Source organism: Nycticebus coucang, chromosome 11 (assembly GCF_027406575.1).
Source record: "Nycticebus coucang isolate mNycCou1 chromosome 11, mNycCou1.pri, whole genome shotgun sequence".
Lineage (NCBI taxonomy): Eukaryota > Metazoa > Chordata > Mammalia > Primates > Lorisidae > Nycticebus > Nycticebus coucang.
The window spans coordinates 28,775,966-28,799,099 of record NC_069790.1 but is presented as its reverse complement, the minus strand read 5'-3'; the positions used below and the strand labels follow the sequence as shown (position 1 = coordinate 28,799,099).

At 41.2% G+C, this 23,134-nt stretch overlaps 1 protein-coding gene across 13 annotated transcripts in view; it reads right to left on the bottom strand.

The window, feature by feature from the left end:
- The window catches only part of CPVL (carboxypeptidase vitellogenic like), a 249,760-nt gene that overhangs the window by 168,059 nt on the left and 58,567 nt on the right, over positions 1 to 23,134 (bottom strand). For 8 of the 13 annotated variants that reach the window (XM_053609286.1, XM_053609285.1, XM_053609287.1 and 5 more), the window contains 3 exons: positions 19,968 to 20,153; positions 15,071 to 15,173; positions 13,263 to 13,381 (listed from right to left, as the gene is read on the bottom strand). In XM_053609286.1, the coding sequence (XP_053465261.1) occupies positions 13,263 to 13,381; positions 15,071 to 15,173; positions 19,968 to 20,081 (336 nt within the window). In that variant the 5' untranslated portion in view covers positions 20,082 to 20,153. The remainder of the gene's footprint in view (positions 1 to 13,262; positions 13,382 to 15,070; positions 15,174 to 19,967; positions 20,154 to 23,134) is intronic. The other 5 variants (XM_053609291.1, XM_053609290.1, XM_053609292.1 and 2 more) reach the window with 1 other exon arrangement.

Here is a 23,134-nt window from a genome sequence, read left to right as displayed (position 1 = left end):
TTTGTTGGGTAATTTAAATGAATTACTTTTCATAAAGCCCGGCTTTATAGCACTTGCTCTGTAAATGTTAGCTAATGATCTAATAGACAAATACTAGGAACATATAGATGGATTGAATGCCATCTATCTGTAAATGAAAAAATAGTGGGTTATGTGGTGGTTTTTTTCTTACTCCTCTGACCTGGATCTTCCCTGGTCAGTTTCCCACCAGTTAATCCTCCTGACATGTGTTCACATGTCTGTGAGCAAGTCAAGGGAATGAACATCTTGTCTTATTAGTCACAGCAGGAAAAGTTAAAACAAATTACAAACCTTTTAGCCTGAGCAAGAGCAAAAAACTAGAAAATATTAGCTGGGCATGGTGGTGTGCACCTGTGCTCCCAGCTACTTGGGAGGCTGAGTCAGGAGCATCACTTGAGTCCAGGAGTTTAAGGTTGCAGTGAATTATGATGATACCACTGCACTCTAGCCAGGATGACAGAGTGAGACCCTGTCTCAAATTAATTAATTAATTAGTTTTAGAAAGACAGACTTTTAAAGCTGCTTCAGGGAAGCTGAGTGAGGCCTGGAATTGGGAACCAGAGAAGTTACGGTTCTAGTTGGCCCCCTCTGCTTATTCCAGCCCTCAGTTTCCTCATCAGTTAAATGGTGAGGATGCCTACCTCACAGCCTTGCTTTATAGACTCCCATGAGAAAATGTATGCAAAACGATTTTGTAAACTCTAAGGTGCATAACAAATAGAACCAGCTCTGCCCCAGCCTGCCTATGGACTCAACCGTGTGTGTTTTGTTTTAGTAAGTGACTTGTATGTCCTCTTAGATCCTCTTTTTTGCTATTTAATACCAATTCCTAGTACCACCTTCCACTTATACTCACTAAGCAGTAAGAGAAATTGCATATATACTAGAGGTGGGAAATAACAGGATCTGGGTGAGAGTTGCCCTGCTCTTCCCAGCCCCTTGGGGAATGTGAGATGCTGTGAGTCCACCATCACCAGAGGCCATCCAGCCCCCACTTCATACAGGCAGTCCCTGGGTTATGAATGAGACAGGCTCTGTAGGTTTGTTCTTAAGTTAAATTTGTATGTAAGTTGGAACAGGTACATTTACCCATGACCTATAGTAGCCCCTTGAGTAAGTAGTAGTTGTACGTCATCAGATGTTCATAAGTCAGGGACTACCTGTTACATGTGAACTCCTAGAGGCCACAACAAGTGTGCTATAAGCCAGCCAGTCGTTCTCAACCTTTTAAAGACACACATTAAAATAATTTGGAGAGTATCGCTTCTCGGCCTTTTGGCTAAGATCAAGTGTAAAATAATTTGGAGAACTTTTAAAAGAATATCACAAATCCCAGAGGTTGCAATTCCATCACTCTGGAGGGGGCAGGCATCAACAGTCTTTTTAGAAAGCTCCCAGGTGTTTCTAATATGTGGTCAGAGCTAAGAATCTTGAATGTGGATGGAGAATTTGCCCTCTCAGATGCCCTGGGCCTCTGATCTCCACCCTATCCTCCCCTGGCCTTCCACTTCCCTTCCTGTGACCTGGCACAATGAACAGGACCTCTGGACTCTCAGATAAATAGCCTGATCCTGAGAGGCCACACTACAAGTCAAGTCAAACACCCCTGTGTCAAACAGCTTTATTACTCAACTTTGAAGCACAGGACATTGCATTCCTGAAATGCTTCAATAACAAGAGAACTGTGCAACACACCTCCAACCTCAGCTGAACATGTCCCTCAGATTTACTTTCCTGAAGGAGGAGAATGAGGTTCAATAACCCTTGAAGAAGTCTGTTATTAAAGAAAAGCTCATGCTTATGTCTTTCTACTTCAACCAACCAGTGAACTAGTATCACCTTTATCTGGAATGAAATGCAAAAGTCAGATTCCAGTAAACAAAGTTACACATGTTTAATGCTGAAAACCCAAGGGCTGGTTGTGTCGCAGCATATTGACTTTTGTAATATACCCTCATAATGTCATGATAATGTTATGTTCATAGTAATGGCATGGCTTATTATGGGATAGCCCTTAGGTTGATATACTAAGCTCTCAGCCATAAGAATGCAGCCCTTCTCCCACTTTCAATGTCTCACTTTGGAAAAAATACAGATGAAAGTAAATGAAGATATCCTAAATAAAACCACATCACAAAACTTAGGACCAAATGAAATAAGAAATGAACACTATAATTCATTTCAGTGCTCTTGAATTCAGGACTTTGAAAATATTTATAATATCAAAGCTATAATTCAAGTGTGTAAAAGAAAATTAACCCATTTATTTTTTCAAACGCTTTAAAATTTTTTATTAAAACATTTTATAAGAAAAGTACTTCTTAACTAACATTTTTTTTTTCAATGAGGGTATTGAAAAATATTCCCCTTCCTCCCAAATTCTACTTTCTAGAGATGATCATGGAGATGTTTATATTACTCCTCTATGTTCCTCCTCCCCACACACATATGTATCTTGCAGCTATTATAAATGTTGTATATATATTTTTTCTTCCCAAAAGAGTATCGGGCTATATATAATATTCTATATTCCTGTATTCACTTAATAACATGCTGTGACTTCTCTTCATTCATATATGGCATCATTTAACTGGATATTATGACACCCCATGAATTTATCACAATACATCAACTGATTTAACATACAACACTGACACACATAAGAGCACATTGTCTAGGGCTATGGATATAGACCAGCTCCTACTCATTGACAGCCAAAATACTTAATGGTTAAGAACCTGTATTCTGGAGCCAAACTGCCAAATTCCAACTATGCTATTTTACAGCCATGTGTCCTTGGGCAAGTTACTTAACTTCTCTGTGTCTCAGTGTCCTCTGCTTGAAAATATGGATAACAATAATGTCTATTTCAGAAAGTTGTTATGCAGATTTAAAGAGATGATATATGCACAGCACTTAGTGTCTGGCACATCTATTTACCTGTTAGCTCTGATTATTTTTCTGGTGGGGTGGGAAGATGGATAATAAACAAGCAGACTAAATAAGTGGTGATATGAAAGAATAATGGACAGACACTAGATTGAGTAATCAAAGAAGGCCTGTATTATTGGGGTAACATTTGAACTGAGACCTGAAAGGTGAATAAATAATCCTCTACTGATATACATTTACATATTTAATTAAGAAGAAAATAAAATGACTAATGACTTATAGGTCAGAGTACTGTAGCCAAGAACTATTGATCAAAAAGAACAAAGAAAAAAACTTCAAAATATTAAAGACATATATTTAAGTGAGAAATCTCTCTAGCAACAGAGGAAGGCAGGCACACAAGTCCCACAACCTGGGCCCTTTATTAGAGAACAGGGAGCAATTTATTTGGCTTTGCCTCAGAAGCCCTTTCAATTCTTCTGGCGACCCCTGGTGGACAATTTATGAACTTGGACTCCCTTCACGTGTTTGTTCCCAGATGACCAGTTCAGAGGGAGGCAGGTCAGCCATTCTATTTCTCAGAATCTTGATAGAATTCCATGGTTTATTCATGGGGGTAATGAAAAAAATCTATGTCTTAACAGGCTGTTATTTGAAACCACACTAGTACTAACTCCCTCCACCCTGTTGCTCTCCAGAGGGACAAGCCCTCCCTGGCTAGCATCACCTTAAGTCTGAGTCTTCCTTTTCACCCTCATCCTCCATCACACCATACCTCCCAGACCCTCCTTTAGGGATGGAGATGGCGGGTGGAGGTAACCTTCTCAGGCCAATTTCTATACTCTCAAGTAATGTAGTTTTACATGTATTTTTTTCAGAGAATTTTACTCGAGTGAATCCAGGGAATTTTAAGGTATCCCAACAAGTGTGAGGGCAACGTTTTCAACCAGGAAGCTAATTGAAGTAGACAGGCATCTGCTAAGCCCCAGGGCTGGGTACACACCCTTAGCTACCCCTTTCCTCCCACTCCCAATAAGGAAAACCACACTTGGTAAGAAAAATCAGCAACTAAAACACTAACAGATCCAAATCAATGGAACTGCTTAAGATTAGACATCCATTTAGTAAATTAATTAACGTCCTCTTCACAATTCTCCATGCAGAGGCTGATCATTTGCTTGGTTTAAGTAATATGTTCTATCTTAATTGAAGTCATTAGTACCCCGAGTAAATGTCTTTAAATTCCCTCAAGTATGTTCAAATGGACTCCTGTTTTGCCACACAGATCCCAGTTTAGCTGATACTTCAGCTGCTATACTAATGATGTTAATCAAGGCAGAGATTTTTATTTAAAGCAAATAGTTTTGTGACCTGAATTTTTAAATAGGTACATAATAAAATTTTAATTCTGCACAGACATTCCCAACACACACAACCTGCTAAAGACATTCTGTGTTTTTCAAAGGAATTTTACTTATGGTGGTTGTTGTTGACCAGTCCCTAAATCTTCCTTTACTAAGATTGTTGCCACTGCATTATCATATAGAAAATTAATTTTGGAGGTCGCAGCACCTGTGGCTCAAGGAGTAGGGCACCGGCCCCATATACCAGAGGTGGTGGGTTCAAACCCGGCCCCGGCCAAAAAAAAAGAAAATTAATTTTTCAAAAAATTGTTTTTTTGTTTTAAAGCCTACTTACAACATCCCCAGGCTCCCCCTGGCTCTCATCAAGCTTTTACTTGTCTCATCAAGCTTACACCCCATCTAAGTCCTCCCTTTCTCCCTCCTAATCTTTCCACCTGGCTCTCTCATTCCTTCATGAAATAGTCATGGCTTCTCTGTTTGTGATTCCTGCCAGAAAGTTGTACTATAGTACGGCAGTCCCCAACACCTGGGCTCTGGACCAGTACTGGTCTAACAGTAGGTGAGCAGCAGCAAGTGAGCAAATTAAGCTTCATTTGTATTTACAGCCGCTCCCCATGGCTCACATCACTGCCTAAGCTCCACCTCCTGTCAAATTCCCCCCTCCCCAGTCCATGAAAAAATTGTCTTCTATGAAACTTGTCCCTGATGCCAAAAGGTTGAAGACCTGCAGCTGTAGAAGGAATAGGGAGGTGGCAGTGGGGTGGGAAAGAAAAGAAGCTTTACTTTCTCTTCTTGATGAAAAAGAAAGAAATAGGTAAAAAAGCTTGTTAACTTTCTTCCCCATGTTCAATTTTCATTTCCCAGAGAGAGAATCAGGCCTGAAAATGTTTAAGAGTTCAAATATACCTATGAGTAGAGTGACCTATAACTTATCATTTTTAGCTATTTTCTTTTTGTTTTGTCTTATAGCCCCTATTCTTCCAGATCCCCAATGTCATTAAGTACATAGCAAAGAGAAGATAAACAGGAAAAGTCTGAAGAAGACAAGTATCTATTGTCTTCAAATCTTCAAATCTTTGTTGCTTTGCTAGTGGACTTGTAGTCACTTGTATTAAGTATATTTTTATGAAATCTGTTCAGCTCACAACCCCTTCTCTAAGAACTGAGCTTACATCGTCTTCTTTATCCACAGAGAGGGCCCATTAGCCATGTTTATATCACCTGGCCCAGCACCCTCAGCCTCCTTGATTGGACCAAGAAGAACATCTGAACCAAACTGGGCCAAGCACAGGTGACCGCTAATCTCTGTTGGTTAGTTGAATGATGCAAGAACAGGTAAACTTGGAAACTATAGGTTGGCCATATTTGGCCAGGTGCCTAAAGAAACAAAGCATGCTCGTATGAAGAGAGAATAGTGAGGCACAGATGAGGAAGCCTGTGCTCTTAGACAGAATAGGGTTGTGACAAACAGGCTGGCTGCTCTGGTTCCTGAGGCCTTCCCACTTCCTCATGCCTGAAGCCAGACCACACTTCTAGCCCTTGGTGCCTCTATGCAGGACAAAGATTTAGAATGTATAGCAATACTAATTAAGGTCCAATCAGAAGACAGAAACCACAGAGTAATTTTATTTATTTATTTTTTTTTGAGACAGAGTTTGTCACTCCTGGTAGAGTGCCATGGTATCATAGCCCACAGCAACCTCAGACTATTGGGCTCAAGCGATTCTCTTGCCTCAGTCCTCCAAGTAGCTGAGACTATAGGTGCCCACCACAATGCCTGGCTATTTTTAGAGACGGGGTGTCATCACTGTAGCTCAGGCTGTTCTCAAACTTGTGAGCTCAGGTGATCTGCCTGCCTAGGCCACCCAGAGTACTGGGATTACCGGCATGAGCCACCATGCCCAGCCCACAGAATAATTTTAAAGGCTTAATTAATTTATTTTTCTACCTGGAAACATTCACCTTTAATTCTGTTACAAGTTCCAGCTGGCTGAAGGTGTCACTGGGCAAAAGTGAAGATGGAATACCAGATGTGCTCTATAGACAAAAGACCAGTAGCCTGACTGGGCTTTCCTGTGCACCAAGAAATGGGGGAATTTTAAAACAGAGAAGTGGCCCAGGTCTCATTGGAGAAGGTCTGTGGCCTGACAGGATCTGAGCCACCCACATTTGCTGGGTGGCTGAGAAATTCACTGGCTCTCCTGACCCACAGCTGGCCAACAGCCTCTGGGTAAGTAGGAAAACTCTCCAGGAGCAGGTGGTGTAGCTGGCAGGTAGACATGGAGAGAGTCACAGTGCTGGAAGCTCACTTGGCCTCACATGGCCTGAGATACATGGAGGGCTGAGATTAAACAACTCTCCAGGGTGCAAATGGCTCAGACTGGTTACAGAGCTGCTGGGACAATAGGGCTGTTGGAATCTGCTCAGTTGGCATGTATGGTGTCTGGACAGAGCCAGGGCTATAATTTTGCTATGGGTCTTGGTGGTCTGGGTGCACAGCTAAGGCAGAATGCCAAGGGATGTTCCCATATGTGCATTACTAGACAGTGGGCCAAGAAAAAGCTAAAGGCAGGACAAGTAATGGAAAGAGAAGCCAACTTCTTCCTGGAGTGTCCCTCTAGCACCCTCTACTGACAAAACTTAACATTATGCTCACTGCATAGCAGAAATGCTTAGGGCTCTGTTACAGCAGTGCAGGTGAAAGGGAATAGGAGTTAAGAGGTGAAAAACTAAAACTAAACACTAGTTGGCAGAGAAGTCACCACTTCCTAGGTTCCCATCCCTCAGGTTAGGGAATATATGCCAGTTGTCACAAGATATCATAGCCACAACCCTGAAGTACAGGATAAAAAACTATATTAGTTACCTGAATTACATCACTACAAAACTTAATAGGTTAGAACAACAATAATTATTTATTATCTGTCAGGATTTCTGAGGGTCAGGAATTTGAGGATGTCTGAGTGGGCAGTTCTGGCTCAAGGTCTCTCACAGGTTGTAATCAAGATACCAGCTAGACCTACAGTCAGCAAAAGGTTTCACTGGGCCAGCTGAACCTCTTCCAAGGTTGGTGCCACCTGGACAGCGGAGGGTGGAGGCCTTATCTCCTCTCCATATGGGTTCATCCTTGTGGCTGCTTGAGTGTCCTCCCAATGTGGCATCTAGCTTTCTAAGAGACCAGGCACAAGCAACACCGCCCTTTATGGAATTTAGCCTTGGAAGTCAAACACCACCATTTCTGCTGTAGTGTATTAGTCACAAAGGCCACCCTTGATTTAATACAGGAGGGGACCACTAAAGACACATAACAAAAGATAAAGATCACAGGGGACTACCTTGGAGGTCAGCGACACAGAGCCCACAACTTCAAGGGCTTCGTCATTCAATCCACAACCTGATTTGGAATTCTTGGATGTTCTTATACCTTAGGTAGCACATTTAGGCATGTCTTGAAGGCAAGCTGACTTAAACACAGAATGACTAAATTTGACAATGGGGTAGAAACTTAACAATCTACTAGATTTAACATCTTTATTTCTATATTAGAAAACTGAAGTCCATAGTTACATTGCCAGGAATTGCAGATTTGGAATTAGAATCCCTGTATCTTGGCTTTTAGCTTTTTCCCAAATACAAGGCCTCTGACTGGCTGCACTGGGATCACCATGAAACGAGTTGGGGATATTGATCTCAGGGCTTTCTCTAAGTCAGATCTCTGTGGGGTGGATCTGGACAATGAGCTGGCAAATCTGTCATATTTTTAAAGCTCTCTAGGTATTTCTAATGAGCAGGGGCTTGTGTGGAATCCCTGTCCTCTGCCACATGGACTCTGTTACCGGAGTTCAGATGTTCATATGAAGGAGTATAGGTGGCACCATGCTGAGGTCTGATGGGGCCTGATTCCACACTTCAACTCCAGGACAGGTTGTCCTGCTGATTTCCTGGTACCCTTTGGGACATGCTTTCTACTGCCAGAAAGAATGCTTTCTGTGTTGGACCAGAAGCATGAGAGCAGTTCCATTTCCCCTTCACCAGATTGTGGATTTGAGGGAATAGTGTAGAACTAACCCCAGGCTGTACAACTTCCCAGAGTCTAAATAGGCAGGGTCCAGACTGCAGGTCCTGAGAGTGAGCCCTCCTCATGCACTGCCCACAGGTGCTTCTAACACCTCACCTTGTCCCAGCCCTGCTGACTTCTCAATATGATACTGGCCTTTCATAGACACCAAACAGTCACTCGAATTCGAGGACTATTCCCCTTGGCCAGAGGACTAAGATGGGGTCCTCATAAGGGCCTAGGCCTAACTCTAAAGGCCTCAGGTTTAGGGCTTCATGGCATTTGAGGTAACTAATAACACAGGTGTTGGTTGGATATGTCCAAAATATTATCTATGTTCCTGTAAGACAGGATCAAAATCAAATACCAGATATCTTTTAGATATAAGATAAAATCAAATACCAGATATCTTTTTCCAGTGAGGAGGATGCTAAATTTAAAAAATGATAATCTATATGTCTTTTTATCTTCTTAACCATGGGAAAAAAACCCAATTTCACTTAGTAATTTCCTGAGCCAGTAGCAATTGATCTACATTCTCAGCTGGTGTTCAAGTTCTTCTGATTTAAAAAATTTCCCTCTATTTCCTGTTTTTTCCTAATCTCCCAAACTGTGACTGATTTAGTTCTCTACATTATTGTGTTAGCAACAGAAAACCCAACAATAATAACAATAACCATGATCACAATGAAACAACAACAGCAGCTACACTTACTATACATTGGGAATCACCTTTATAGCGTGAGCACATTATCATCTCTCTGTTTCAAAAACCATTGCCAAGCAGGCATTTTGATTCCCATTTTAAAACAAGGAAACCCATGCACAGAGACATTAAGAAATGTGCCCACGGTCACATTTGGTGTAAGTAGTGGAGCCAAGATTTCTATCCAAGCATGACTAACTCCAGGCTATCCTTTTAACCACACTATGCAAGTGCCTTCCGTGACTAGGTGTGTCAGGTTCTAACACATGGTGATCAAAAGCAAAGATTTTTAAGTCAGAGGACTTGTTTTAAATTCCAGCTCTGTCAATTTCTAGTTGGTTAACTTAGGGATGATTATTTAAGCTCTGTCATCCTTTTCATCTATAAAATGAAGATAATAATTCCTTCCTCACGGGATTCTTATAAGGATTAAATAAGAAACTGCATAATGCTTTGCCCATGGTCCATGTTCATTAACAATGGCTATTATAAATGCTGCATTTTTGTGGGCTTCATCATACTTTTTATCTCATGCAAAATGCCTACTCCCTTCTCTTGTAGATTGTGTTCTCACTGCACACCAATTTCAAGTCCTGAAATTCGTCATGCACTTATTTTTATACAATAACAGGAAAACAAAACTAATTTGAGAAATAGCAACCCCTCCCACCCCCCGAAAAATACTCAGAGGATATTACAAATGTGGCATCCTTCCTGGATCTCTTATTTTCTCTACCTTCAGTTTTTTAAAGAAGTCATTTCTCTCCTGATGACAATATGAGCCTTTTCCCTGTGACAGGCAATGAACCAATATTTCTGCCAAATCAAAGAGACTCTTTCCCATCTCCATGGTCACTGCTTCTCCTTGTCACATGCTTTATCTCCTTCCCCCAAATTGGTCTTGTTCTGTAATTTACAGCCAGAATACTCAGAGATCTGGCTCTGCATGTGGGCTTCCCAGTAAGAGGTCCTGGAACAATCTATCCTGCCTGCCACACAGTGACACACACCTACGGGTACTGTCCTTCCATCTCTGCCCCTCTTTCCCCTGAAGGGTCATCTCCCATTTCCAGTAGGACACTCCTTCTCTCCTGTTGTAGCAGCCTCATGTTCATGTCTTCTGGGGTCTTTTTAGGATGTGTTTATGGACATTATCTAGTCAAGGAATGCACATCTAGCTTTTCATTTAATTAAGAGAAGAAATAACAAAAAACAGTGGCCTAGCCACTGTTTAATGCAAGGAGGGTTTCAGACCCCAGTATGGCAATGGGTAGAGCATACAGAACCTGAATCCCCCTTCCCAAACAGTTTTATAGCTCTAGCACATCATCTACATTCATTTACCTGCTCGGAAGTCACCTAAGAAAGAAACAAACTGGATTTTTGCTTTGTTCGCATCTGATTACTTCTCTCATCATTAATTTCTGTTTTTGCAAACCTGGGTCATTACGAAAGAAGACGACACTCACAAGTCAATGAGGAGGAACTTAGTGACATCATAAACAGGCGAAAGCAGAAGAGAAAGTAAGGTATCAGGTTTTTCTGGCTGGGGTGGAGGAAGAGCAGCACGAGAAAGGAAGACGGCAGGGAGGCTGAGTCCTAAAGGTCTTAGAGAAGCCCCATGCAGAATTAGGAGAGCCGATCACTGCAGGTTGCCCTGGCCTCTTCACACCCCTGATTCTAACTCTCACCCTGAGCCATCACACCACCTGAAACTCCACTTGGCTGCTCTAGGCATCTCCTACTGTTAAAGGGAGCGGAGGTCACTTCAGGGCCAGGAGCTTTGGTGAAAGGGCAGTGGCCCACAGGCAGGAGTGATTGTTTTACAAATTGTGGTTAACCTGGTAATTCTGCAATTTGCTGGCTTTTCCCAGTTTACAAATCAGAATCTCTGGGGGAAATCAGATCATTCTGATATATGATAAAATGTGAGAATCACTAATCTAGGCAAAGTTTCAAGTATGCATTTTGTACAGAATAATGGCTCCCCTGAGATATCTGTACCCTAATCCTCAGGACCTATGAATATGTTAGGTTATGGGGCAAAGGAAAATTAAAGTTGCAGATAGAATTAAGAGTGCTAATCAACTTGGCCTTATTTAGTAGGGAGATTATTTTGGACTGTCTGGGTGAGCCCAGTATAATCCCAAGGGTCCTTTTAGAAGAAGCAAGCAGAAGATGAGAGAGGAGGCACCATGTCTATGGAGAACAGCACAATGATGTGATGTGAGAAGGATTCGATCACTCTCTGTAGGTTTTAAAGATGGGAGGAAAGAACCATAAACTAAGGAATTTGAGCAGCCTCTGGAAATTGCAAAAGGCAACAAAATAGATTCTCAGTTAAAGCCTCCAGAAGGGCCACAGCACTGCTGACCCCTTGATTTTGTGTTGAACTTCTGAGCCATAGAATTATGAAATAACAAAAATTGGGCTGTTTTAAGACACTAAGTTTGTGGCAGTTTGTTACCGCAGCAATAGCAAACTAAGACAAAGAAGTGAATGATAAGCAACTGTAATCAATGACATTGATAGATAAGATATAAAAATGCACATATATAGAATGGTTTCTGAAAGGCACAAAGTATGAGAGATTTTTTGAAACAAGAAAAATTCCACCTGTTAGAATGAGGTCCTATTTCTAGGCTTAATTTATATCAAATCCCTTTAAGACAGTCAGTTGTCCTGGTTCTTTTCCTGTTTCCTTCTGAAGGTCCACTACCCACCCTCCACTGGCTCTGTGCCCTAGTGGGCAGACTTCTACAGACTGAACCACCCAACTCCTCACCCTCTGGCTTCCAGTAGGGTTTCACCAATGGCAGGCACTAGCAGGAGAATGGAAGGTGCTCAAGGGTGCTCCCTCCAATGGGAGGTACAGGCAGGAGACTGGAGGGGGCTCAAGGTCAGCACAATCCTCAAGGTGTGACTCCTTCAACTATGTGCTCTAGCACCTCACTTGCCTCACTCAACAGCAACAGCAAATAAGAAATAATGAAGCACTCTTAAGCATCCTGTCTGAAGACTACCATAAGCTCAAGCAAAAGGTATCTGGGATTTTTTACCATTTTTCACAGGCCCTGTCCCACCACAGACTAGTTAGGGTGAACTATGTCAGATACTAGGTAGTTGAGAAAGCAGGATTGAGAAATGAAGAAAACATAACCCAGTAGAGGCAATTTAACTTGAAAGCTATCCTGGATTAAGGAATTTACTGAGATATATTACATATGCAACGCTGTTATATCCAAATCATATGCAAATATAAATGCCACCCTCCATAAGTATAGGTTTTTCTTTGCTTTCTCTGGCCTCTAAAGCAAATCCAATTTGGAGAATAAAAATAGAAAATTACTCTGTGGTGGGATAAAATTTGTTTATGCTTCACAGCACTTCTTCCAATACCCGCCTCCCCCAAGGGCACCCCTAAGATTACAATTTTTTGCTCATGCAGAATTGTGTGACTTCGAAGTCAACTAAATAGAATAGGTGAAGTACAAAGAAATGTGTCTTTAGGTACCTGAGAAGGTGATGACCCCTTCCTCCAGGAAGCCATCCTAGATAATCAATCCTCCTACCTCTTCACCTAAGGCCCACAGAGTTCAAGTTCAGTTCCCTCTCCTCTGCATCCACAAGGCACAGTACATGCTCAATTAAAGGATACTGAGTGCATGAAGGAGTCCACAGACCAGGTAGCCAAACAAGACCAGCACAGACCCAAATTCATACAAGCTTAGACACACAGTGCCTGTCAACTTCTGGAGTCTCCTCACTCCTCCTCCAGCTCTCCATCACCCATCTCTGCCCCAAGTGCTTTTAGAAAAAAACAACAACAAAAAGATAGGAAGGAGCGGCACCTGTGGCTCAAGAAGTAGGGCGCCAGCCCCATATACCGGAGGTGGAGGGTTCAAACCCGGCCCCAGCCAAAACTGCAAAAAAAAAAAAAAGATAGGAAGAAGACCGTGCCAGGAAGAAAGTGGTAGTATTAATATTGCAAATAAACCTGCAAGGAATTTAAAAATTAGACCCTCTCGCCCTTTAAACATTTGTTTCCTTCCCATAAATAGGAACAACAGAGTCGCTATCACTTATTTTTAGAAAAAAATATATCCTTTAGATATTTCCCCCCACTCCCCCAAAATCTTGGAGGCTAACATTTCCATCCTGGAGTGGCACAGCCCACTCTCGAGCACCAGTGTGCCTGCTGTGGGCACCTTGGCGGGCCTACCTCGGCAGGGAAGAACCAGAAGAAGAGGTTGCTGTTGTACGTCTCGTTCACAGTGATGTAGCCGGCATAACTGTTCATATTCTCTTCTATGGAAAGGGTGACCAAACTTGCTTCTTTTCCTGGGAAGTAGGGGGGAATTTACCCAAGAATTAGAGAAAAATACCATGTGAGCCATCTCAGTCTTGGTAGGGCTTCCCCCAGGGGCCAATCTGGGACCAGTGATCAGGAAGGCTACAGAGGAAATGGCAGGAAAGGTAGTGACTGCAGCAAATTCCAGCCTGCCCACCTGCCAGTCCCACACACTCCACAGTCACCAGCGAAAATGTTGTGCCTTTGCTGTATTTTACAAGCTGCAATAAGGCTTTTTAAAAAAGAAGAAAAGAAAGTCATTTATCACATTTTATGTAAACTGAGGTGTTTACATTGGGCCACATGAAAAGGGACAGGATAAAGTCACCTGACCCTAAAGAAGTGGGGTGCAAGAGAGAAAATGCAGCTAAATTTTCATAAAGGCCCAAATCCTGCCATATCCTTGAAAGGAAGTGGACTGAGTCATGTGTGGCTGGGGAGAGCAAGGCAGTGAAACCAAGCATGACTTCATGGCTACTAGGGGGGGATCCAAACAGGAAAATAGAGCAGTTGTAGAGGGCAGAGCCCTGGCTTTGTATGGCAACAGAGGCATAGGCACAGGGAAGAGAGACTGTTCAAACAGCTAAGGACAGACACCCAGGGATAAAGAATACTAAAAGGAGTTGACATGAGGCCACTGTGCCAAGGACTTTCATAATACAGGAGGTACAATTATTATCCCACTTTACAGATGAGAAAACTGAGGCTCAGAGAGGTTAAGTAACTAGCCCAAGGTCACATAGCTAGTGAAGGAGAGCTGGAATTTAAACCCAGTACTCAGACTGCAGAGTTTGTTCCTTCCCCACTCTGCTACAATTGTCAATTAGACAGTTAGAAAGTGTAGGTGGCAGGGAGTGGGAAGGGAAGTAGGGATTAGGAAAAGACTGGAGAAGGAACAGAAAACAGGTAGCAGGGTGTGGTGGGGAAGTAGACGGGGAAGTTTGGGTTAAGAGGAATCCTTTACAGGTGGCAGTAAATGAAAAACGATTTAAATCTGAAACATATTAAGCTGGAGCTATATTAAGTCTGAGACAGATTAAGTAGGTAAGGAAGCTCAGTCCTTCCCCTGCCAACAACAGAATATACCTTCATTCACTCTCTGGAGTGGGGATTGCCAGCATCTCCCCCCAACTCAGCACTGGCATTCAAGGACACCATTAATAGGGTAAAGTAAGCCCTGGTGAGAATATTTACACCAGAGTAAACAGTGCTGCAAATCAGGGCTCTGACTCCAGGGCTGCTTGTTAAACTTTGACCAGCACAACACTGCTTTAGTTCTTCTTTTTTAAGTAGGCCTGTCTGCCAAGAGGGAAAACTGTGTCTAGACCACACAATTCCTTTCTCCTAGTACTCTGCTAATCCCAGCACTACTACTGGCTAGTCGGTGACTCTAAGAGGGCATTTAACCTGCCTGTGTTTCAGTTTCTCATCTGTGAAAGACGGACTGCGTTATGGGAAAGTCCACCCAGAGTGACAGTCCCCACATGAAAAACCTGTGCAAAGAAGCTGGCAGGTAGGGTACCCAGCTGCTACTGTCGCCTGTGAAATGCATCCACTGATTAGGAACAGGCAGTGCCTGTGGGCAGAGGTGGTGGTGGGACAAAGGCAAGGTGGTTTCCTGAGGGTCCTTCCAGGCCACCACAATAAGTAAGAGCATGGGGCTTCCTAGTGGGACAGACCTGGGTCTGTAATCCTAACTAGCTCTCCAGCAAGGCACTCATCACTCTGAGCCGCTTTCCTTCTGTGCAAAACATGGATACAGATTCCTCTACACCAGGCTTTCTGTGAAGATCAAACAGACAAAAAATGCACATGAATTCTTAGCCTGGTGCACTAAGTATAAAATGAGGGTCCGGTCAATAGGATCATTATCATTAGCCTGTGGGCTGCCCCACATGAAGCCTAGAAGATTTGCCTTCTTCTGGCTTAGTCCAGTTCTCCCAGAAAAAGTTACTTCATTCAACCTCTCTATCTCTCCTTCTCTTCCCAAGGACCTATCCTTCCCCAACAGAAAAAGGTAAAGACAAATGAGAGGGAGGAGCTTAAGAGAAAGAAAAAGGTAATTAGAGAAGGTGGTCTTCGCCTTGGCCTCCCCTCTTCTCTGTCATTCCCCTCCTCCTTTACGTCCACTCCTAATTAGCCCCTTCAGAGCCAGGCAGCCTTTAAAACATTTGTGAAATATTTTTAGCAAAACCATTGTTCTTCTCAAAATCAAACAGAGACGCCTTCACCATGACCACCACTAGGAAAAGGTTAGAGAAGTAACATCTGAAGGTTGGAAATGAGTGAGATGTAGACCATAGAGAGGTAAATGGGCGGGAGAGAATTCCAGGAAGAAGACAGAGAAAAATGAGAAAAGTCAGAGTATAATGAGAAAAGAGAAAATATATAATAGAAGGGAGCTGGAGGGAATGGAAACAGAGGAGAAGATGATTGAATCAATCTATCTCTCTGAGACCAGCCCAGCACAAGGTTCTCAGGCTGCTCTCACAAAGATTCAGATGCTTGCTCACCCCACTCCCCAACGTGGGCATGCCAACGTGCTTGTCTGCTACCTTGAACTTGGTACATGTCAGGCCTTCCCTCCTATGTTAGGAGCTGTTGGAAAGCAGGGAATTTGTCTTATTTATTCTACCCCTTGGGACTAAGCATGCTGATTTACACCTTGCAACATTCAATAAATACTTTTTTGATGCATGAATGTTAAAGAGTACGTAGACTCGAGCAAGTGAATGAATGAACTTAAGCCCCATGGAAAAGGCACTAGGATTAGCTTATTCATACAAGAACCTCCTAAAGGGAGGCAGACCTTACTGAGTTCTTAAGAAATTTAGAACTTTTCTCTGCTCCAGAGAAAAGTATTCTGCCCCATTCACATTTTAAAATTCCACTAAAATCACAGTAAAATAATTAGAGGTTTTTTCAACTGAAATGATTTTTTGTATTTTTGAATATCCTGTTCATCCTGTCAAGGTCTATTAATAGAATGTGGAAAACAAACTCCTATGATGTAGAAATGACTATCTTTCTGGCATCATGACTCACAACTCAAATGTTTAAAATAGTTTAAAAAAAAAAAGGAAAAGGTTGTCTTTGAAGTGATTATACTTCCTCCTTATGATTTACTGCTGTTACCAGTGTTAGTGATATTAACACTTCCAAAAAGATTGGAGTGTAACCAAAGAAGAGCTTGGACCAGCTAATCAGTGTCAGATTTACCAATGCTCAAGTTATACTCTATATGAACAAGACAATAGCAGACCATAAGTAATAATAAATTAGGACCTAATACCAAAATATTATTTAACATTTGTGAAAATGCAGTGTCTGTAAACATGATAAAATTTGCCTTCTACATTCATTTTGTTTCAGAGTCATGTTTTATTCTAGCTGCAGAGAAAATACACATGCAATTACAATTACATAAAACTAAGGTAACTGGGCGGTGCCCATGGCTTAAAGGAATAGGGCGCCGGCCCCATCTGCCGGAGGTTGTAGGTTCAAACCCAGCCCCGGCCAAAAAAAAAAAATTAAGCTAGCTAATGGGAGCTTAAAAAAAATAAAAATTCCCTTGTCTTTGTGCAAACTACTGTTTTTCTTGAAACTGTTCCATTGCAATATTAAGACTCATGTTCCTACAGTTTTGACAGACTCAATGAACAAAAGGGATTTAGGAGAGTGAGCTGACCATCTGTCCAGAGCTTCCCGAACTTTCAGCAAAGCAGATGAATAAAATTATCCTTAATTATGTTGTCGGGGCTGCATTTGAATACCCAGATGTACCAGATTGTAGATCAGCCACTTAAAATTCCATTCAAAAATTTTGACTGTGCAACACCACTTTCAAAAGTGACATTACATGCGGATTTAATGTTTTAAAAGTCAACACTCATCAAATGAAAATCTATCAGTCTTGGCACAGAAGGACAGAAGATAAAACTACCCCCACCCTTGGAATCTTTCTCTGCTCCTGCGAATACCCATAACTGAAGAATGCTCATAAGCAAGAAAAACAGGAACAGGAGGGCTTCGGACAATCCCACAGACAGAGCTCTCTGTATTCTTTGCACTCAGTTCTGCCAGCTGTATGATACAGACATAGCCAGGGTCATTTTCACTTAGTGCCTTTGTGTAAGCTGTGTCCCTCAGTATGTCCAGACCTTTCTCTTTTTACCTAAATCTTACTCAATATCCTTAAGTCTGGAGCTGGTCCTATAGCACAGTGGTTCATACATGGGGTCATAGATGGGTTGACAGGTACAGGTTTTCATTCCAGCTCTCCCTAGTTTTATGGCCCTGGGCAAGATACTTAATTTCTACAGTCCTCAATTTTCTAATCTGTAAAGTGGAAATAATAGTTATACATCCTTCCTTAGGCTTAGTCGAAGAATGACATGAGCTAATGGACATAGAGCACAATGCCTGGCACACAGTGAAGACTCAAATTTATATTCTACTAATATTTAAAGAATGCTTAGTGTGTACAGGTGCTATGCTAGGTCCTGAAGATATAATGATTAAATGTTAGCTAGCTGTTATTTTTACTAGTATTATTACAGTACTATTATCTTCTCTTTGGATTGTGCCAACCGACAGGGATAGCTTCCTTCTCAAAATTTCCAGTACCCTTACCTCAGATGTAATACTCTGGTACTTTTGTATGCACTGCCGTATTCCTTAATTGTTTCATGTGGGTGCATCTGGCCATTTCAGAAGCTCACAAGAGAAATAAATCATAGGAGGCAAACTACAGAGCCTAAGTGAGAAGATTCAGGTCCATCTCTGTGACCCTGTCTCTATTACATGCATCCCATTGGGAGAGTCACTTTAGGTCTTTGAGTCTCAATTTCCTCCTATGTGAACTGGTAAGATTTGGTTATAATGATTTTTTAAAACTCATTTTCATCTCTAAATTAAATGGTATGCCTTGGTTTATTGCTAATGAACATAAATCTAAGTCCTCAATATTCACGTATTAAGGGAGCTGAAATTGATGTACATGATCCAATTTGTTGGGTGTGGGTTTTAATGGTATTTCACTTCTTCATCAGCCCAGCTTTCCAGGATGTTTCTACATGAAGTAAAAAGGAGTCCTTTTTAAAATACACTGAATACATCATCGAAGATTTTCATCTTTCCTCAGAAAAGAGATGAAACTTGGAGAAAATGGGTATTTCAGAAAAAGACATATGAACAGGAGTAAACATACCCTTAAAATACAAGAATGTCTTGGTTTAAAACAGTGGTTCTCAACCTGTGGGTTATAACCCCTTTTTTCCATTTGTAACAACATGGCAATTAGGAAGGTTGAGAACCACTGGTTTAAAAGAAAAACTGAAACACAATGACATCCTATTGGCTGTGAGTATTTGTCAAATGAAGAAAATAGGCTTTAACTTAAACTTCCTTATGGAGTATTTAAATTTATTTTTAATCTTTAAAACGATCATTTCCTTCAAAATTCCAGTAAACTTCTGCATTCCCATCAGAGCTATCAACGTACCAGCTTCCCAAGTACTAATTCTGCCTTCCCACCTTTGTCTAGAGAAAAACTTACTTAGTGATCTCCAGCAATGGTTCCCCTCACCCCAACCAGCTCCCACACTCACTCTAATCATTTCCAGCAGCAAAAAAAAAAAAAAAAAAAAATTGTCTCTTATTCTCTTGAAGATCCTTCCCCAACCCCATCACTCCTTTTGGTCGTCACTGCATTTCTCTGCTTCTCTTTATACACAGCTCCTCAGAATTGCTGTCTGTATACTATTTTATAGTTTAGAAACCTACCGGGGTCCAGAAAGATGAAGTCATTTATCTACACCGTGATTAAGCACAAAGAAGCATTACAAGCAAATATACCTTAGTTTCTGATAATACCAAATGATACCTTCCTCCCCCCATTAGTGATAATAATAATAAAAAACCACCATTTCTTAAATAAAGCCATTTGCAAGCACTAATATTTGGAGAGCAATTTACAGGCTACAAAGAGTTTTCATGTGCATTTTCATCAAATTGTCATAACATCTCTACACCTTGGGCAAGTTGTTAAATCTCCATCTTATTAATGGGATAATTGAGATCTAGAAGGCATAGGTTACCTGCTAGATGAGGAGGCACCCGGGTGCCCGGGGAGGGGCTGTCTGGGTGAATCTTTACCTATTGGTGTCTGTGTGAACTCTGGCATTAACTCAATCTCTTTCTGTTTTAGTTTCACATCTGTAAAGTGGGTCCACATCCTGGGGTTGTTGAGATGCTTAAATGAGTTCATGTGAAATGCCTGGAATCAGTGACTGCCTTGCAGTAAGTTTTAACACCAGTATTGGCATTCATAACTGCCCCTGGGGGATAAGCACTCTACTAGTTTTATAAACTGAAATGCTATCATTCAGCCCTCTAGATAATCCACCCTGACTAACTCTCATTTTAGTTCAAAACTCTGATAATATATGACATCATCATTAATATTTAAAAGCAACTAAGTAAAAATACCAGAATGTATTTTTCACCCTGTAGAATAATTACTTTAAAAAAATTATTGAAAGTATACCAATGTTTTTCTGATTCCATTAAACTTACCTTCCTTGATCTTCCCTTCTTGAATATAAGGGGTAAGAAATACTGCCCTTCCTGAATCTCCCAGAGGTGGCATGGAAACCTGGGTACTTCTGTATATGGAGCGAAATAGTCCATCACAGGGAATGAGTCTGGATAGGATCAGCAAAATGACCGATTTCCACATAGCACCAACCATTCCCTCTGGGTCTAGGAAGAAAACAACACCCGACAAACAAGTCAAAAGAGTAAATTTTACCTATCCTTCTTACAAGCAAGAAATTCATTTCTTCACTTAAAAAAAAAAAAAAGGTATGTAAAAGCCCTTTGCCAAGCACCTTGGATACCAATATGAAGAAGACTCAATTCCTGCTCACCCTTCAATTCAGTCTAATGAGGGATTGATTCTTTAAGGGATTCACAATGTCAGAGATTTAAATATAATTGGCATTTTTAAAAACATGTTCTGGAAAATGAATTTAATAGAGGATTAGAAAAAGTCTCAGGACAGCAAGGACTCTGTAACTGCCCACCAAATGAGTGGTGAGAGTCTTATACCACAACAGGAGGGCACAGAATTGAGAGCACATTTCAGGCTGAGAGATTCCAAAAGCCCTCACCAAGGTCAGATGTGAATTAAACAGGAGGTGGAGTGCAGATAAACCAGAGAAATAGGAAAGCATCACTGGTGGGTGAACACTGTGAGTGAGGCTGAGACCTCAGGCATCCATACACACTTTGTAGGAAAATTTAAAAGATCCAATGAATGGTTTTCTTCTCTCTCTCTTAAATATCACCAAAGTTAATATCCAACAACAAAAAGAAAGAAGGAAAAAAGGAAGGCTCCTAAAACTGTTGTTAGGCCCACTTAAAGTTGTTAAATCTCTACCTTATTACTAGAATAACTGAGGCCCAGGAGGTCTGGGTCACCTGCTAGATGAGGAGGCACAGCAGAGTGACCTGGGTAAGGCTGGTCACCTAATTTATGATGAGGTAAATTCAAGAAATCAGGCCCCTAACTAATAGCACAAAGCTTTCCAAGGGTCTTCAAACTTGATATTTGTTTAGAATACTCATCTGGGTTGATATGATGATTTACCCAATCTTGTACATAAATATGTAAATTGTATTTATGGTGGGATTTCTCATGTATTTTTAGTTGAGTTGAATCTTCTAATAATTCCACCAGTGTTAAAGAAAAATTATTTGGTGACATTTGTTAAAGCAAAATAAGGAAGACTTTATTCAGGATAAATGATAGGTATAGGGAACACTGCAATGGGATCTTGCAATGGGGGAGAGAGATTGAGATCCATCCTAATACAGCATGGGCAAGTGGGAATTTATAGCCATAGTATGAAGGTCACTAGATAGAATATTGCCTAGAAGAAACATCAGGGTTAAGGTGACCTGGCCAAACCAACCTACCATAATTCCCGCTGAAGACAGGCCAGAGTTATCAGAATCACCAGGGGGATGGTGGAGTTCAAGGTACCTGATCAGATATAGAGGGTGATCAAATGTCAAGAATGGGAGGGGAGCTGTTGCTGGTAAACTAGCTGTGCAGAGTTCTTTTCTAAAACTGGATTTTATAAGGAAGCACAGATGGACCTAGCAGAAGACTCTGAAGCCTGATTAAAATTTGGCCAAGCAAAGAATCTTCGTCACTGGGAAAATAAAGACTAGTTTCACCTCTTTTTCTTTCTTTCTTTTTTCTTCTTCTTTTTCTTCTTTTTTTTTTTTTTTTGAGACAGAGTCTCACCTTGTCACCCTTGGTAGAGTGCTGTGGCGTCACAGCTCACAGCAACCTCAAACTCTTGGGCTTAAGCGATTCTCTTGCCTCAGCCTCCTGAGTAGCTGGGACTATAGGCGCCCGCTACAATACCTAGCTTTTTTTTGTTGTAGTTGCCACTGCTGTTTTAGCTGACCTGGGCCAGGTGTGAATCTGCCACCCTCGGAATATGGGGCCGGTGCCCTACTGCAGGCACCGCCCAGTTTCACCACTTTTTGATAAGAGGCATTTGACTCAAAGGAGTTTCTCATGCAGGGACATGAAAGTTGACAAACTAGAACCTGATTCCAACTGGAGCTGGAGCCAGAGGAAGGGGAGTGATGTGCCGGTGCAAGGTCAGATCTTATCTCCATGTAAAATTTTGAATTTTTTCTATCATGGATTTTTCTCTGCACTATACAGATTTCCCGCCCCTCCCAAATATGGCAATAAAATACTGTTTATCTTGATTATTGAGATTGGGGGTACTTTCTTAGATTTTATACCTGAGGCAGGTGCCTCACTTGCCTCACCCTAGCCTGACCCTGGTTAGCATGAGATTATGATAACTATGACAGCACTGTTACATTACTCTGCACTTCTGCTATTTAAGCATGACCTAAGTTCTTAGTTGTAAATTCTAAATAAAATACATGAAATGTATAAATATTCTACTCACTCAGCTTTCTGGATGCAAAAAGAAATCTACAGTTATGGAAATACAGTACCTGCTTTTAATGTTCAGTGCTTTAAAATGCTAAGCCATTAGAACATCTTAAAAATATTAAATGTGTAAAGATCTTTTGACCATATACTTATTACAACCCAATTTGACATAATATGAAAATATTGGTTGCAGCAAATTTTAAAAGCTTTTCAGCTACATTTCCCCAATAAGACAGATGTTTATAACTATAATTTGGTTGAGTATACAACCGTTGTCATGTCTCTTAGGGTTAAGGTAATAGAATTTCTCACATTTAATGTAAATAGGCCCAACCAAATACTGTATGGAGCTAAAAAATTGTTTTTGTCTATTATTGGCTATAACAAAGAACAAAGCAAATTTAAAAACTGAAGATGCCCAAGGGCCAATATTCGCCAAGGCACCGCTAAAACATTTTTGTTTAATTATGTGAATTTGTTACACTGGTGTTTTAATAGCATAGTTACTTTCAAGAAATGCCTAAAATGGACAATTTTATTTGACCATTGGGTGGGGGGTGGGGAAGAGGAAGCAGTATTAAAAAAATAGAAGAAGCTCTTCCAGGAAGAGGTTTTTTCCTGGGGACAGAAACAAGAAACCAATTGTGTCTTCTAATTTCTCAGCCTTCCTGCTGCCAATCTGTGGTCCCCTTTAATGAAAACCATTAATATTTAAACAAGCAAGATAGTTACAGCATTTCCCTTGGAAGCAGAT